The following is a 17497-nucleotide window of genomic DNA, read 5'->3' on the forward strand; positions in this document are numbered from 1 at the left end:
CATCGGACCCCGTGGACCGGTAGGGAGGCTGCGGAGATGCCGCATCCCAGCCTTGGATCTCAGGAGGGGCTGAGCCAGCTACAGAGGGAACTCTAAATCCACCAGCTTTCTCTACATCGAGGAAGTTTAATATTTTAATAGTTATTAATTTTTCTTGTGCCCTGCCAGCACTTTGCTTGTTAAATAAATAGTTTTTCTCACTTTCCTCCAAGAAATTCTTTTTGTATTGGTGGGGGAGGGAGTGCTGAAACCTGCCTTCTGTTGAGGAGACGTTCCTTCCAGAGCGTTTCCCTCTAAACTTGTCTCAAACTGAGACAACTCTGATCTCAAAAGTGCATGTAAGTACATATAAAAATATTTTGTTGAGAGAACAAAATATTGACAAGACACTGCACTGTCTGTGTAGCCTCAAGACCCCCATGGCAAAATAAATAACCCATTATAAATAAATGCATGGCTACTCCCATTCTCCACATTACATCTTTACAATTAATCTCACTTTTTGTAAACATATTACTACATAAAACATAGAAGAGGAAATTAACTGCAGCTGACTACCTCTTATCCTGAAGTATAAAAGCTGATTACTAATGTTAAGTATTTGATGGAAGTTTCATGTGAAAACATCTACCTCTTGTGCCCAAAGTTGGAACTGCCACAGACAATTTTCATTAACCAATGTATAGACAAAAACTTAATATATCATTATTATTATTTCCCTTCAATGCTGATTCATACTAATAATATAGCTCTTCATAGTGTAAGGATAATGTGGACCTTTGCACAGTCCTTTCCTCTCTATGGACTTAAAAATCAGGGCTCAGTGAGTCTCCCATGAGTCTCCCTTGGAAGAAGGCCACACCAGGAAATCACCATGTAAAAATAGTTTCAAAAGCACTGATTTCTAATGCAACTAAGTTAAATTAGATGCCAAAGCTAAGATTACTTCAAAAATCTCAGAGTAATTTCAAGTGCAAAAAGTACCTGATGAATAGGAATTTTTATTTTGCTGCTAGAAGGCTTATAATTTTGATTTATTTAATGTGGGTAGAAATGAGTAAATGGTATCAAAATTTTTAGAGAACTAGATCTGGTGTCTTTAACCTTGTGTTGTGGAGATGACAGCAAAGTTCTCTATTCTGTATTCCTCCAACCCTTCCTCTAAAACTTCATTTAATAGGTAATTTATTTCTGATTTACCATTTTCTGTTCCATGCAGTTTTCGTACTTTTTTCCCCCATTTATACTTCAGAAGAGTCACAGTCTCAACTAAAAGAACATCAGAGAGGTGAGAGTGGGCCAGAACAAGAGGTCATCTCTTAGTCTCCTGCCTTCAAAGAGGAGAGATTTGAGATTTCTCTTTGAGTCTTTCAGACTTACTTTGCTTTTGGTATCAAATTTCTCACATATGGGAAGCTGACTGCCACTCAGAGAGACTAAGAAGAGGAAAACTGTTGCTGCCTGTTCTGAGCTTCCCCTCCCCCTCCCAAAGACACTTACTCCTGCCCATGTGCTCCGAGCTCCTTTGTTCCAAACGCGGGCAGAACCAAATGTAACTCAGACTCTTTAGCAGTGTCTCACCGGCCGGGCACCCCGGGTCTGCCCCCAGTCCTCCCCTTTCCCCTTCTCCGAATAAAGGATAGTCGAGGGGAGGCTCCGCCCTCTCTCTCAGCTCAGCTTTTCTTGGGAACATCTATGGTTGTCTCTCTCATTTGAAAGCTTCTAACTGCAGGAAATTGAGCGAGCAGGGAGCTGTATTTCTCCCTCTTTGCTTCTGCTGATGGTATTTGCTCTGCAGCTGATACAGGTACCGATTTTGAGCTACTAAAGTGCGGGATTGCCCCTGCTACCTCTCTGGGCTGCTCGAGGCTTTCTAAGGCGTTGAAATACAAGCGCTAGCCGGTATAAAGCTGAAAGATACCATCCACAGAAAACAATGTACAGAAAGAAAGGAAGAGCAGTATTTATGTAAGTAAATGTACTTCTCCAAAGCAGTGGAGAAGGGATGCACTTAGGTAGCCAAATCAGTGAGTTCCTAAACAGCTTTAAAGTTATACCTATTGTTATTTCAGGAAGCCTGAAAGTTCATCTCCACTTAGAAGTGTTGCTGGTATACTCTGTTCCGGTGTTTGTAACTGCCTACCCCTTAAAATAAGAGTGCCCGAATTTAGACACACTTTTCATTTGCAAGGACTCAGGTAAAAGTAGCCCGCTCCTTTAATCACTACCTCTGCTTAAATTAATTTTTGCCGAAAAAGATGTAAGTCCTCAATTTTTTTGAAAAGCAAGTATATAAGTATCATAGAAACATTCAGGTTGGAAAAGACCTCCAAGATCATAAAATCCAACCTTGGACCAATCACCACCATGCCAAATAACCATAGTACTAAGTGCCACATCCAGTCATTTCCTGAACATCTCCAGGGATGGTGACTTCACACTTCCCTGGGCAGTCCACTTCAATGCTTAGCCACTCTTTCAGTGAAGAAATTCCTCCTGATGTCCAACCTGAACCTCCTCTAGTGGAGCTTGAAGCAATGTCCTCTCATCCTATCTCTTGTTGCCTGGGAGAAGATACCAACCCCCACCTGGCTACACCCTCCCTTCAGGCAGTTGCAGAGAGAAACAAGGTCTCTCCCCTGAGCCTCCTTTTCTCCAGGATAAACACCGCCAGCTCCCTCAGCCACTCCTCATGGGACTTGTGCTCCAGACCCTTCACCAGCTCCACTGCTCTTCTCTGGACTCGTTCCAGTGAATTGTGCCTCAACCGGGCCAGGAGACACTTCAGAGACAGAGACAGAGAAGTGGGTATTTGCTTTATTCGGCGCGCCGGGTGTGTGGGGATCGCTCCTCCAAACACACACACCTGGTGCTCTCTACAAAACAGTATTAAGGGTTAAATTATGAATATTCATCACATTCCTTGGGACAGGTGTGGTTAAACAAATTATTTCTCGGAAGTCATTAGCATATGGGCCACGCATGCACTGTGTGTCCTGGTGGTCGCGCTGAGGAAGGCCTCCCCTCTTCCTCGGGGGTCTTTCTGATGGAGGCCAGTAGTCATCCTCGCAGTGAACTTGTCACCTTTCTCCCTGGGCATGCGTAGTCCTTTGAGGGATGATTCAGCAATCTGTGAGATGATCCTTGTCCCCTCTATCTTGACAAGATTAGGGTGAATTCGGCTTCTCAGGCTTTGTAATTAACATCTTCTGTCTGAACTAACATTTGCTGTCTCCCAATAGTTAACTTGTGCTTACATGAGTTAGTTATTGACTGCCCCTTCTTCACCAGGACTTCAATGCCTTTTCTATCTTGAGGGGCCCAGAGCTGGACACAGGATTTGAGGTGTGGCCTCACCATTGCCAGGGGGACAATCCCTGCCCTGGTCCTGCTGGCCACACTGTTGCTGATCCAGGCCAGGATGCCATTGGCCTTCTTGGCCACCTGGGCACACCCTGGCTCATGTTCAGCTGCTGTCACCAGCACCCCCAGGTCCTTTTCCTGTGGGCCCTTTCCAGCCACTCTGCCCCAGCCTGTGGCACTGCCTGGGGTTGTTGTGACCCAAGGGCAGGACCTGGCACTGGGCCTTGTTGAACCTCACACCATCGGCCTCAGCCCATCAATCCAGCCTGTCCAGATCCCTCTGCAGAGCCTTCCTGCCCTCCAGCAGAGCAGCACTCCCACCCAGCTTGGCTTCACCTGCAAACTGACTGAGGGTGCACTCAATCCCATTGTCCAGATCATCAATGAAGGCATTAAACAGGACTGGCCTCAGTACTGGTGACCAGCCACCAGCTGCATGTAACTCCATTTACCACCACTCTCTGGGTCTGGCCATCCAGCCAGCTTTTACTCAGAAAAGAGTAAAAAAAGAGTAAAAGAGCACCTATCCAAGCCATGGACTGTCAGCTTCTCCAGAAGAATGCTGTGGGAGAGAGTATCAAAGCTTTACTGAAGTCTAGGTAGAATACATCCACAGTTTTTCCCTCATCTACTCAATAGGCCACCTGCTCATAGGCCCCAAAACTGCCAGAATTCAAGTAGTGTTTAGACAATGCTCTCAGCCACTTTGTGGGACTTCCCCTCTGCAGGGACAGGAGTTGGCCCAAGAATGCTAAAAAAATGGCTTGGAAACTGAAGAAGGAAACTGCAATTTGGTCTTTGTCTCCCTGTTTTCAAGGAACTGGACATTATATACGAAGCCATATTGAAGAAATGCTTTTGTCGAAGCAGAAGGAAGGTGTTTGGCATCAAGGGTGAAGTTTCAAATGCTTTAACTTTCTTCAGTTCCCCCAATCCCACATATAAGTGGACATGTGCATGGGTGAGGTCATGTTCTTCAGTGCTCAGTGTTATCTTCTGCCCTAGAAGCAAAGCCCAATACACAAAGCTCTGCTGAGGAGAACCAGATGCAGACCACCCTGGTCATTGTGTAGGTGTATTCCCTGCTGTCCCAACTGGATTCCTCATCCTGCTCCCATACTCCCACTGTTTGGTCTAGTGTGCCAGGTTTGTCTATGCTACATGCTCAATTTTGCATTTTCAAAGTAGTTCACACTCCTTTTGAATGTCCTGGTAGACTTGCTCCTTTTGTACAACACTAACCATTACTTTGACTTTGCTTATCCCATCCATTTCCTTTTCTAATAGAATAATTATGACAAGCCTTGCTTGTTGTGAAGCAACTCAGACCACTAACAAGCAGTGTTTTATCTCTGTAAAAACATTCTTCTCTACCCAGTAAGTGAGAATAATGGAAATGCAGCTGTCTTCTTTCACTAGCATTTAATAACTCAGTCACTAATGATAAAAAGAAGGAAAAAATGCAGACACCAAAGGCCATGGAAGCAGAATTTTCTGATGAGAATGGTGTCAGAAGGTTTGCATGACCCACTGGCAAAACTTTAAATGCTTTATTAAAGTTCGAAAGGAAGCATGGCTAGGACCTCTGCTACTCCTAGATGCTAGTTGCTTGTCTGATATTTGAATAATATGCCTATCTCCTAAGATATTATTTCATTTCCAAAGAATTTTTGTAGAAAAGCTTTCCTCATTTAAGTTCAGTTATGTAACAAACAGGTGTAGAATGCCAAATAGGATTTTGCCTCACCAGTGCCATCATCTTATTTCATATGTCTTTCATAGGAAAATGAATGACTGAAGTAGCTTGGAATCTAGAAACAAAATCCTCAATTGTAGTTGTCAGAGACTGAAAATAGTTCATGCCTCAAACATTGATATAAAGCGTTGCTCATTATAAAGAAGCGACAACCAAAGAAGCCTCCGTGAAGAGTGGGACTTTGAACTGAAAGTCAAACTGTTGACTAGATAAAGGGAAACCCATTGTTCAATCATCCCCAGCTGAGTTTGGGGTGGGGAGAGAGCACAGCTCACAGAAGCCAGGTTTACACAGACTCCCCCCAACCGAGGGGGAGGAGGAGGTTTTGGGTGCATGGTGCAACCTCTGGTGAGAGGCAATAAACACCCCTCCTCGATTACACAAACTGGCCCAGCTGTGGAACCCCCAGCCCCACAGGGCACATCCACGGGACTTTCAGGTGAGAGGCTTGGCCCCACAGGGCTGCACGTGGTGCAACAGACCCAGAGTCTGCTGTGAGAGACTGACACCCGGCCCCCGCCCCCCACTTCCTCCAGAGGGACGTGCCTGGACATTGCTACCTGGCTCGAGGCTATATAAACCCATGGGACTCTGTGCTTTCTGGGGGATCTTCACCACCAAGAGACCAGCTGGAGAGGATCAATGGAACATCGTTGGGATCCACAGAGTGGTGATATTGTCCTTATTCTGTCCCTGTTGCTCTTTCTGTACCCCCACTTATTTTTCTACTTCTTTCTTTCTTTCTCTCTCTCTTTCATATTTACCATCAAATAAAACCCTTACTACTGTCACTGGTATATGGTCTCGTTTGCACCTTAATTTGGGCAGAGGTATTTCTAAGAACCTTAAAACTGGACCACAACAGTAGTTCACTGCTTCAGAGAAAAAGGAATTTTTGTGTAAGTGATATTTGCTCTTTTGACTCAAGTGACTCGATGGAGTGAACTGCTTTGTGGAGCACTTGAACTAATAACCATGCAGCACCAAAGCTTTATAAATGAAGGATTAGACAACCAGCAAGCTGGGACTTGGTGTCCCTGAGAGCAAAATAGATGGGTCATCCTAGCTTAGTAAAAAATAGCCATGATAGCCCTATAAACATCTTAATATTTTTTAAAGGCTCATCACAATGGTTTAGTAGGGGCAAACAAAATTTTTTTTTACAGTTTCAAAAGTGGAATTATCAAATAAGACCTGGAGGGATAAGTAAGACTGAAAACAAAGGATGTTTCTGGTTTTCTCTCAAATAAAACAGGAAGCCAAAATGAAGTGTCAGCTTTTGTGATCAGAAGGGGATGTGTAGCCTGACTTGCATCATATGTGGCATTCTTCAAATACAGATAAAGTAGACTGATGCGTCCCTTAGAAGAGAAAGCAGAAGTAGAAAGGTAGTATGACTTTAGTTCCCATTCTACCAGACTACAAGTCTTTGGTAGAAGTTGAATTATTCCATTAGATAATGTATGTGCTAATTTCTTTCATGCTTCACACAATTTCTCATTTTTCAGCTGCTGAACTGTGTTATAAAAGGAATATCGACACATTTAGCTAGCTGCAATAGGAATAGTGAACTGAAATACAGAAGGTAAGAATGATGGACCACCAAAGATCTAACTTTAAATACTTATAAATATTACCATAATCAGATCCTTACGGAAGAATATCAGAACAAGGAGACTATATAATGATATTTCTCTTAAATAAACTTGTGGTTCAGGAACTTCCTGAGCCAGAAATGATATCTTTGTGTTCAATAACCTTTTTTTTCATGATTTCATCTTCTTGTTCTTTGAACTCATGGAAACTTTTGCTTCTACAATATCTCATGGCAACCATCAAAGTACTTATTCAGTTGTGCTGTAGGAAAAATATCCGTTTATTTTGGACCTACAGTCTACTGCCTTTATACGATGACTCCTAGAAGATGGGATAATGAGTCATGTTCTCTGTGCAATTCATGACTTTATAGATATAGATCATAAACCAGAATGATCTCTATCAAGTGTCTATTTTCTAGGCCACAGAGTTCAGGTCTGTTCAGGTTTCTGCCTCTCATATATAATTCATTCTTTAACTCGATCTCTCTTATATCAAGTTTTGTTAAATACATCCTGAGAGACACTAAACAGGACTGACTACAAATGTTGTTTATTTAAATGAAGCCTATGTTATAAAAAAGGGTTGTGAATACACATTGAAAATAACTTTAACAGTGAGAGTTTATAAATGTGCATTATACTTCCTTTATTTTAGTTTTTAAATAATAAATGAAAGAAATCTACTTTTCTCACATACTCCTTTTTAAAAGTATGGAAAAATATGTATTTACAGTGATTCAGTGAGAGTAAAAAGAATTAGTATCAGAGACACAGTTTGATATTGTAATTTAAAAATTTCATGTAAAACTATTTATTTTTTCTTAATTTGTATATTAATAATTTAAACTTTCTTATATGAACATTTCTATAAATACCATTCTATTTTAATAGTAAATGCAATTAAAAGAAATATAATTATCACCTAAATAATAATTTATGATCAGAAAGTTTATTAAAATAATACATTTAAAAAGGAAATTTTTCATATAAATGACTATAAATTCTCTTTAATTTGAATTTCCTACATTTTTGAGAAACAGGACATCTTGTCTGAGCAATAACTCTTAATCATAGGAAAAGAACTTCAGATTTAGTTAACTAAATATGTGAGTTAGCTTTCGAATTACAGTTGTGAGGTCCTGAGAAGTCCTTATCTCATTCCAAATCAAACCAGAGATATTATTCAACAGAACACACATTTCCATGGTCTTGGGAGTGTCAGGTTAGGAATGGCTGCTATTCAGATGTGACTGAAAGGGAAGTCTCTAGCAAAAAAATGCTGGTTTGTTTGGGTTTTTTCCCCTGTCTCAAATTACCTTCTTTGTATCCAGTGTTATTTAAACTTTCTCATTCTTGGTATGCCACCAAAATAATTTATTCACCTTTTTACTCCTTTAATATACAAGTGCACTTCAGTGTAGCAATTGCTCACAGACCTTATTCTCAGCCAGTTCATTATGTTCTTTCCAGAAACTATTTATAAATTATCATACATTAAAAAAAAAAAAAAAAAAATCTGTTAGGATAAGTAATGGAAGTGTTCCACTCTTAGGAAAATGTGAAGAAGAACCATTTTCTGGCATTACACCTTTAATTTCTCCCTTTGTTTCTCCTCCAGTAAGAGGCTGTCCTGTGTTTCTCACACAAATCCTATTACATTCTTGGTAAGAATTGTATCTTCTGTGATTACCACCTGAAAGAGCCACCATAGCTTTCTGAGACTTCATTCCTTCTTTTTGCTCATTCTGGTTTCTAAAACCAACTTTCTGCTTTTCTCTTATTTAATTCCACGTTCCACTTTATATTTTGTTTTCAAATATATCAATATATAAATTAGTCAGTAACAAAATTAATATTAGGCATAATGTGAGCCTGCTACTGAATGAAACAGGGACCCTCGTGACAGAGGTTGCAGAGAAGGCAGAATTACTGAACATATTCTTTGCTTTAGTCTTCTGCCAAGGCCACCCTTCAGGGATTCTAACCCAGAAGATCTGGGAGAAGGTCTGGAGAAAAAAAGACTTTTCTTTGGTTGAGAAGGATTGGTTAAGAGACCATTTAGTCAAACTTGACACCCACAAGTCCAGGGACCCTGATGGGATGCATCCATGAGTGCTGAGAGAGCTGGCAGACACCATTGAGAGACCATCTCTAAAAGGTCATGGACATCAGGAGAGGTGCTCAGGACTGGAAGAAAGCAAATGTCACCCAGCGTGATGATCTGTTCACCCACCGCTTTTCTCATCCTATATTTTTCCTCCCCTGCTTTTCCTTGCCCCTACCCCTGGCCACTCCCTCGGGTCCTCCCTATTGGTTCCTGTACCCCAGCTCCGCCCATGTACCGCCCGTGAGAAACACCCCGTGTGCCTGGATAACGAGGCGTCTCTGCCTCTGGGGGTCGCTGGGATAAGATGTAATATTAAAGACCCTCTTAAACCCTTATGGAGAGACCCTTCTCGCCTCCTTCACCATCACTGTGTTGTAAGGCTGATAGCTAGCTGGAGCAAAACCGCAGAGCCATCCGAAATGGACTGTGGGAGGGTGACAATGGTCGCACTGCCCTAAGCAGCTCTGCTGAGGAAAGCTGCAGCTTGCTAAACTAAACCTAGCATTACAACAACCCGGGTCTTCAAAAGGGGCAAGAAGGAGGACCTAGGAAACTACCAGCCAGTCTGCCTCACCTCGATCCCTGGGAAACTGATGGTGCACCTCATTCTGGAGACCATCTCTATCCACACGGGTGACAAGATGATGAGGAATAGTCAGCATGGGTTCAATAAAGGTTAAGTCATGCTTGACCAACCTGATTGTCTTCTACAATGAAACTACTGCTTGGATGGATGAGGGGAAAGCAGTGGATATTGTCTACTTGACTTCAGCAAGGATTTCAACACCGTCTCTCACAACATCCTCATAGACAAACCCAGGGATGTGTGCTGGATGAGTGGACAGTGAGGTGCGTCAAGAAATGGCTAAACAACAGATCCCAGAAGGTCAAAATCAGTGGTACAGTTGGAGGCCTGTCACTGGTGGTGTCCTCCAAGGTTCAATACTGGGCCCAGAACTGTTTAAATTGTTCATCCTTGACTTGTGAAATGGGGAATGTGCCTCCTCAGCACATTCACTGAGAACACAAAGCTGGGAGGAATGGCCAACACACCCCGGCGTGTTCTGCAGCCCTTCAGAAGGACCTTGACAGGATGGAGAGATGGGCAGAGAAGAACCATCTGAAATTCAGCAAAGGCAAATGCCAGGTCCTGCACCTGGGGAGGAACAAGCCCAGGCACCAGCACAGGCTGGGGCTGACCTGCTGGGGGGCAGCTCTGCAGAGAAGGACCTGCGGGTCCTGGTGGACACCAAGCTGTCCAAGAGCCAGCAGAGTGTCCTGGTGGCCAAGGAGGCCAATGGTATCCTGGGTGGCATTAGGAAGGACATTGCCAGCAGGTCATGGAAGGTCCTGCCCTGGTGAGGATGCCGCACTCCAGATGTTCTGGGCTCCTCAGGACAACAGAGACATGGAGCTCCTGGAGCAGGTCTAGCAGAGGCTACAAAGATGATGAGGAGACTGGAGCACCTCACTTATTAGGAAAGGCAGAGGGAGCTGGTTTTGGTTAGCCTGGAGAAGAGAAGCCTGAGTGGGACCTATCTGAAGGGAGGCTGCCAAGAGGATGGAGCCAGGCTCTTCTCAGAGGTGCCAAACAATAGAATGAGAAGCGAAGGGCAGAAAGTGGAACACAGAAGTTCCACCTGAACATAAGGAAGAACTTCTTTACTGTGAGCGTGGCTGAGACCTGGAACAGATTGCCCAGAGAGGGTGTGGAGTCTATTTCTCCAGCAAAGAGACTGTTCAGAAGCTGTATGCACACATTCCTAAGTACCATTGGTCTGGGGAACCCTGCTTGAGTAAGGAGGTTGGACTAGATGACCTAGAGTGGCTCTTTCCAACCTTAGCCATTTGACGATTCTTTTTGGTTCCATGATTCTTTTTGATTCTGGATCTCCTTAAACTGGCACTTTTTTTTGCTGAATACTCTTTTTTTCCTCCATGGGATGTGATACATGCTGCATTCTGTAGAAATAAGAAGATGGTATTTTTGACGGGCATTGTGCTCCAGCTATAGTGGAAAAGAGTATGCTATATTCATTCAACATCAGTAAAACCTGTTCTGGTACCACTGTAATCTATACCAGGACTAATGCATAGTTGACTTCATGCCAAGGAAATCACAGTGTGCCTTACAATGTGCTTGCAATATGCTAGCCTTCTCTCTGCTTATGGCCCGTTGCTCCAAACTGCCTATTTTCACTTTTTATTATTGCACATATTGTGATTGCTGATTATCCAGCAATAAACTGAACTACAATCTCAAGAACTGAATAGAAGTTCTTTAGGACAGATCTAAGATGACGGGAAGATACAGAAACACGCTGAAAAGATCTTATAAACCTGTGGTTTTTTTCATTAATATTTATCCCTTTATTTCTGCCAAACAATTCACTTGCAGTACCTTTAGAAATCAAACACGAACACAAATGTTTATTTCCTGCACTAGTGTAGTTTAAAGGCAGACCATGAAGGATGTGCAGGTACACGAGAAACACGAAGGTTGAAGTCCTTAGTAAGTGCAGCTTGACTTGCTTTAAAACCTCAGGATCCAGTAAGACACTTGAAGTATTCCAGCTGTCAAGGAATGTATTTCAAGAGCAGCCTAACTCAGTGGAGCTTCTAGACAGTGGCAGCACAATGAAGAAGGTATCTTATAATAAACACATAAACCATGTACATGTACCTCCTTCTTAAAGCCTTTAATCTAAAAAGATCTAAATATCTTTTAAAAGATATTTAAATAAATAAATAAAATATATTTAAATAAATGTGCATTACAAACTGTAACTATCAAACTAAAACACTAATTAAGGGAGGCATGTTACAGTATAAATTGTTTATGTAGGCACAAGGTTTTAAAAAGTTATTTAAGCTTCATTACTTAAACCAGTTAAATATTTTGTTGTAACTGAAGACTCACTGCTTCTCTAGATTAAGAAAAGGAGAAGATAAATTGGCAAATCAAAGCCTGTAGTTGGTTCACTAATAGATCTAGGAGGAAACCTAGAACTGATATAAAAAAGGCCAATCAAGACTGAATCTGTAACTGGTGACTTCTTCAGAAAGATAGTTATGACCAGCTGGGGTACTTGAGAGAATCCACCACACCCTGAACTTCTACTTAAAATAAATATGAGAAAAAGCCAAATTCTTTCAGTTTTCAAGGGTATGTGTTTTTAAAAATTAGGATACAGTGCAATAAACATTTGAACACAGTTTTCAATGTTTTAAACCTATTATTTGAGGTCTGTGAGCATTCATGTCATAGGAGTAATGGGAAATTGCTGGCAGGTGATTGAGGTTTCCTGCTTTGATATAATATTTAATGGTATGATATTTAAATATCTGGGAAGATTAAACAATGAAAAAATAACAAAAAATATTTTCAATTACAGTGAAAGTTTTGAAGACTGGTTCACCTTCCATTTTACATGGATTTTAATTACCATCAAACACACCAAGTCTGATATCAGTATAAGAGTATAACAGCACTTATTCCATTGGAGATATTTGTATTTCTGTAATAGTTTTTAATAAAATCCCAATGTTTTTAATTCTAAGACATTCTCTATCCAAAAGTAATATCTAATATTATGTTTCCAGTTCTACTAATACCTATTTTACATGTTCATGCTTGAAGAAATTACAAAGAACTCTACAACTGAAGAATTGTTTTATTTTTCAAATATTTCTCTTTTGTGTTCTATGTTTTTGCTTTTTGTTTTTGCTTCTACTTTCCCTATTCATCATTAGCTAAAATCATCATAATCGTTTGAAGGAATATTAACTGATGAAGGCAAAAGATATATATTGTGTAGTTTTAGAGTTTACAGAAGCACTGTATAATAAAAGGAACAGAAGAGAATCTGGAGTCTCCTGATTTCATGATGAGATAATGAGCTCCACTTCTGTGGATAACACAGTAGCCAGTCCTGCTAAGAAGGAATATATAACTGGTACTTTTGAAAAAAAAGCTCATTTGCTTTCATTACAGTCCCAAATCTTGATTCACTTGGAGAGAAGCAGATTAAAGTGTTTTTCATGCTCAGGAATACTGGAAGCTGAGTTCACGCCTCAGACTGAAAAACCATTATTCCAGGTTGGGGAATGAGTTCTTGGTACTTAATTTTAAAGTAACTTATTATACACCAGATTTCTAAATCATTACTGAATGAAAAATCATATTACAAGAAGTTCGTATTGTATCATTACTTATCCTTTATAAATGACATTTACAAGTCAAAACTCTTACATGTTTGTGTAAAATCTGCAATACCAGCACATTTTGCATTTATGAAAGTCTATCAGCAATATATACAATATCAGCAAAGCTTTTAGTAGCTTGACATTTCTCTTGTACAGAGCTTGAATTCCATAAAAATTAATTTCTGTACCAATGCATCTCCTGTCTTTTTCATGGCAAATAACACACTAATAATCTGAGCCACAAGAGGGCACTCAATAAGCATTTGGCAGCCCAGCGGCCACAAAATGTATATAACTTTGTAAAAAACTGCAGAGTATCTTCTGTAAATGTTTCAGAAAGCCTAGAAAAGTTAATGCTTGCTGGAACTATAAAATTACAACTTTTTGAGCAATGTAAATCCTTCTCCCCTCAAACACATATGTATACACCACTATTCATGAGTTTTGATGAAAATGTGTATGTATTTATCCATACAAATACATCTTCCATTGAGCCTTGGAAGGTATTTCTCAGTGCAATTAACTTTTAAAAGCTGTGTCCACACACCACTTCAGTATAGTTGTTAACATCTATGAATGGAAAGTATGAAACCATGTAATTTACCAGACACTAGATAAGTAGAGTTGTGAAGATGCTATGAGTAATGGAGATGAAATAGTTTCAGAAAGATATATAAGTGGAAAACTGAGAAGCAAAAGCCTTTTATGTTCTCTCTTTTAAGCCTTTCTGTTAATTTTCTTATGCTGCACAAAGCCTTGAAATATAGAATGCTATAATCAATGAATGTAAGTAGAGAATTTAGATTTGGAGTATTTTGTGTTTCATGATTCTGTAATTTTGACATAACTGCATACAGGTATAAATTCAATGTGCAAGTACCTTATCACTGCATGGTGAATTTGAAGACATAATTTAGACAGGAAAAGGCTGTTCATTGAACAGTTGTGGCATATTTCAGGCTAAAACTAGATCAAGAACTGATAGCAAAAGCTCATAGCTAACCATCCTGATAGGAATTTTCAATTATACTTAATAAACCTTCAGATAATATTTCTTTTGTCATTTGCAAGACCTTTTCAAGCTCTGCATTACTGTTACTATTTCCTTCTCTTCTCATATCACAGTCCCATGATCATCCACTTCAATAGCCATTTGTCTTATTTTTGCCATTTGTATTCCCATGAATTACTCTGACATTCTACAAGTCTGTTGTTTTCTTTTTCCATTTATCCTAAGATTACTTAAGTAACACATGGAGTGAATCCTATGTAGCAAATATACATAGTAAGAAAAGAATTGGTTTCTTATACTTAAGGAGCTTCTTACTGCTAATATATACTTATTTTATAGATTCATAAAAAGAAGCAAGCAGTTTTAACCTCTTGCCTCGGAGAACAAGCAGAGAGTCTTAAAAAAAATTAGAATAGATCTACCTTACAAACTACAGACTTGGTTTCATGTAGGTTACCCCTTCCTGCACTATATGTGCCTGGTACATGAATAAAAGACATAGCTAGAGACCTCTTCATGTTCAAGTGCTGTCTCTGTCACAATTTGAAATAAATAGGCATGGTCTGAAAAACAGAGACAATTTCTAAGGACTGCTGAGAGGAATTCCCAGGTCCTTCTGCAGAGAGAAGTGGGTGTCCATTTTTGTCTGGTTCAGACCCAGTTCTCCAGAAGCCTAGTCTGGTTTTTGATCCTTTAAAAATCAGGATATAGAATCCTCTCTGATTCTGTATGATTTAGAGGTGTCTGCCTCAAATCAAATCACTGGATAAGTAGCAACAGTTCCTGTGACAGTTTATGGTAGTAATAATGAGATATTTCTTTCTGCAGGGAAAGAAAACTGTGATGGCTGTTACTGTAAATAATGCAAAAAGCAGAACAAAGGCGGAAGTCTAAAAAACCAATAGGTAAAATGGAGATGGTCAAGAATATTCACACTGGGGCTTTTACACTCTAAATCATGACTTCCAAAAGTACACAGGAGAAAGCTGTGAGAGACCATAAAAAAAATTAAAATGCTGGCATCTGTAGAAGGCAGCTGTTGAGGACAACTACCTTTATGGTAGTCCCATACTCTTAATAGATATTTTACTGCTATTGTAAAAAGTTTATTTGCTTGGTATTGTATCCGTTTCAATCAGAAATGTGCAAGTTGCTGAAAAGCAGCAAGTCAAAAGGCTGCTTCAGAAAAATATGACAATCCATTCTTTCCCCTTTTTTTTTTTCTTTCTTTTTTTTTTCTTCTCTGCAGGATAAAAAGTATTGATTGTGAACAGGTAACCTTTTGGAAATGAGTTCAGTTCTAAGGATAAAAAGGTTGCACTCCAGTAGCATATGTCAGGAGTCAGATTGAAGGGTGTTTTAATGAACACAGATTATTCCTAAGAGACTAAGGGGAAAGGGGAAAGATGCACGCAGGAAAACAAGACTGTAAAAAGGAATTAGGAGAAACTTCCCTCAGAAGACTTCTAACTATCATTTTATATTTCTGGCCTCTCAAACTGAACAGCTTCTTCTAGTCTAGGTTACCCCACTTCAGTCGTGGGCGTGGAGTAGCGGCATTGGTAACACGGTCACTAGAAGCAACAAACGACCTCAGGCGCCAGGCCATGCTTTGTATTTTAAGGGGCCGGCAGAGGCCCGGGAAGCACACCCCGAGGCGCGCCACGGGCCAGCCCCTCCCCCTGCCCCGGGGCCGCGGCTCCGGCCGCACGTCCGGGCCCGGCCGCCCCGCCCCCGCCCCGCCCCCCGCCGCGTGACGGCCCAGCTTCCGGGGGGAGCGCCGGGCGGCAGGTCCGGGGTGCAGCGACGGCAACTTTGGCGGGGCGGGCGGGCACCGGCGGCACCAGCACCAGCACCAGCGGCAGCGGCGGCATGTCCGGCAACGGGCTCACTTACAGCGAGCAGGGCGGGGAGTCGACACCCGAGCTGGCGCAGGAAGCGGCGCCCACCGTGACCCCCTCGGCTCCCGCGGCCTTCGGGCTCTTCAGCAGCGACACCAAGAAGTAAGGGAGCTCGCTGGGCTCTCGGGCGGGCGGTGCTGGGCTGGCGGGGCATCCCACGGGGAGGGAAAGCTCCAGGGGCCCTGACGGGGAAGCCGCGCCTCCCGCTTGTACTCCCCTCGTGACTCCGCGAAAAAGTTGGCTTGCTTACGTTTAGAGTATGCGTAGGGAGTGGGTTATTTGCAAAGTGTTTCTTTTGGTTTATTTGGAAAACTGCTTATCATTTTTCCTCTGTTTCGACAGCTAACCGCGCTGGAATTGTCTTAATTTTGCCGTCAAATGTGTATATATATAAAGTGTTTGTAAAAAAAAAAAAAAAAAAAAAAGCATTTTTGGGAGTTGTGGTTGAAAGTGTAGTGGATCAGGGCGAGGTGGCCAGCTTGAAGTGGGTGTTAACAGTCTCTTGGTCAGAAGTCAAAATGAGGAAATGGAGAAGTTAAAAAAAAACCCGGCCAAGTGCACTGGTACAGAAAGCCTTCAGCTCCTTAAAGTAAAAGTGGATTGGAGAGGAAGAATGTCCAAATGAAAGGATCAAAAGGTTTGCTAAGCTGGAATTGTATTCTACAACAAATTGGAAATCTATTCGGAGAGCAACCAATAAGAAAGCACCATAAACTAAGGTCTCATGGACATTAGAAAATCAATTGCTGCTTCTTCAGTTTGATTGTTCTGCACAAAGAGAACATCTGTGCTCTGGAAACCTCGACTGATGTGTTTATTTGTGAACCACCCCAAAGTAAATCACGAAAACATGAAGCTGCTGTCAGTCTAATGCTTAGCTCTGTGAGACAGTACCTGATGGGCCTCCTCAGTTTGCCAGATGAGTCTCATTTGTTTTTACCCTTCTATTTTGCTAAATACTTTGCTTTTTCATTTTGTTCCAGTTCAAATTTTCACTGCTCTAGTATAAATGCACTTCTATGGATTTGTGTGTTTTAGCTGATTTACATTGTTTGCACCCTTCTTTTCTTGTCCCCTTCCATAGAAACAACTTCGCACTTTGTTTCTAAACCATTATTTTGCTACTTTCTTTTTTCCACGGGCTGGGGGGTATCCTGGTCATTGATCATGGCCATAATTTTCTACATAACTCATAAACTTAGGACTGTTTTGCAAGTGAAGTATAGCTCTTTGTTTTATTAGATGCAGAAGCTGAGGTGACTGGTTCTACCCAAGGCTTCGCAGTGATCACAGGGAAATACAGCTCTGGGGTCCTGAGATGTTTTGTACGTGTGTATGTATATGGCTGTCCTTTAGTATGGAAGAACCAGAACAGCTTTTGATATGTGAATGTGCCATATTAATTAATTGCTCCTCCAGACTTGCTCTTACACTTACAGAAGTGTAATCCTCTAAAGGAATTATTGAGAGGAAAACAGACATTGCTGTCTGTGGTCTTTTGTAGCTGACAAGCAAATTCTTGCTGAAGTAGGGTGTTATCCACAATTCACACTT

At 41.2% G+C, this 17497-nt stretch overlaps 1 protein-coding gene and 1 long non-coding RNA gene across 3 annotated transcripts in view; both read left to right on the forward strand.

Annotated features, from left to right (window-relative positions):
* The first annotated feature begins 5728 nt into the window (after window positions 1–5728).
* Window positions 5729–12964, forward strand: LOC138103658 (uncharacterized). Of its 2 annotated transcripts, none has more exons than XR_011147792.1 (4): window positions 5729–5786; window positions 6375–6507; window positions 6628–6704; window positions 12220–12964. It is a non-coding gene; the product is annotated as an uncharacterized lncRNA (long non-coding RNA). The 2 variants fall into 2 exon arrangements; XR_011147793.1 differs by having other exon boundaries at window positions 5738–5789.
* Window positions 12965–15808: 2844 nt separating this feature from the next.
* The window catches only part of AP3B1 (adaptor related protein complex 3 subunit beta 1), a 154960-nt gene continuing 153271 nt past the window's right edge, over window positions 15809–17497 (forward strand). Inside the window, exon 1 of the mRNA XM_069001009.1 lies at window positions 15809–16045. Within this exon, the coding sequence (XP_068857110.1) occupies window positions 15915–16045 (131 nt within the window). The 5' untranslated portion in view covers window positions 15809–15914. The remainder of the gene's footprint in view (window positions 16046–17497) is intronic.

This window comes from Aphelocoma coerulescens (assembly GCF_041296385.1).
Source record: "Aphelocoma coerulescens isolate FSJ_1873_10779 chromosome Z unlocalized genomic scaffold, UR_Acoe_1.0 ChrZ, whole genome shotgun sequence".
NCBI lineage: Eukaryota > Metazoa > Chordata > Aves > Passeriformes > Corvidae > Aphelocoma > Aphelocoma coerulescens.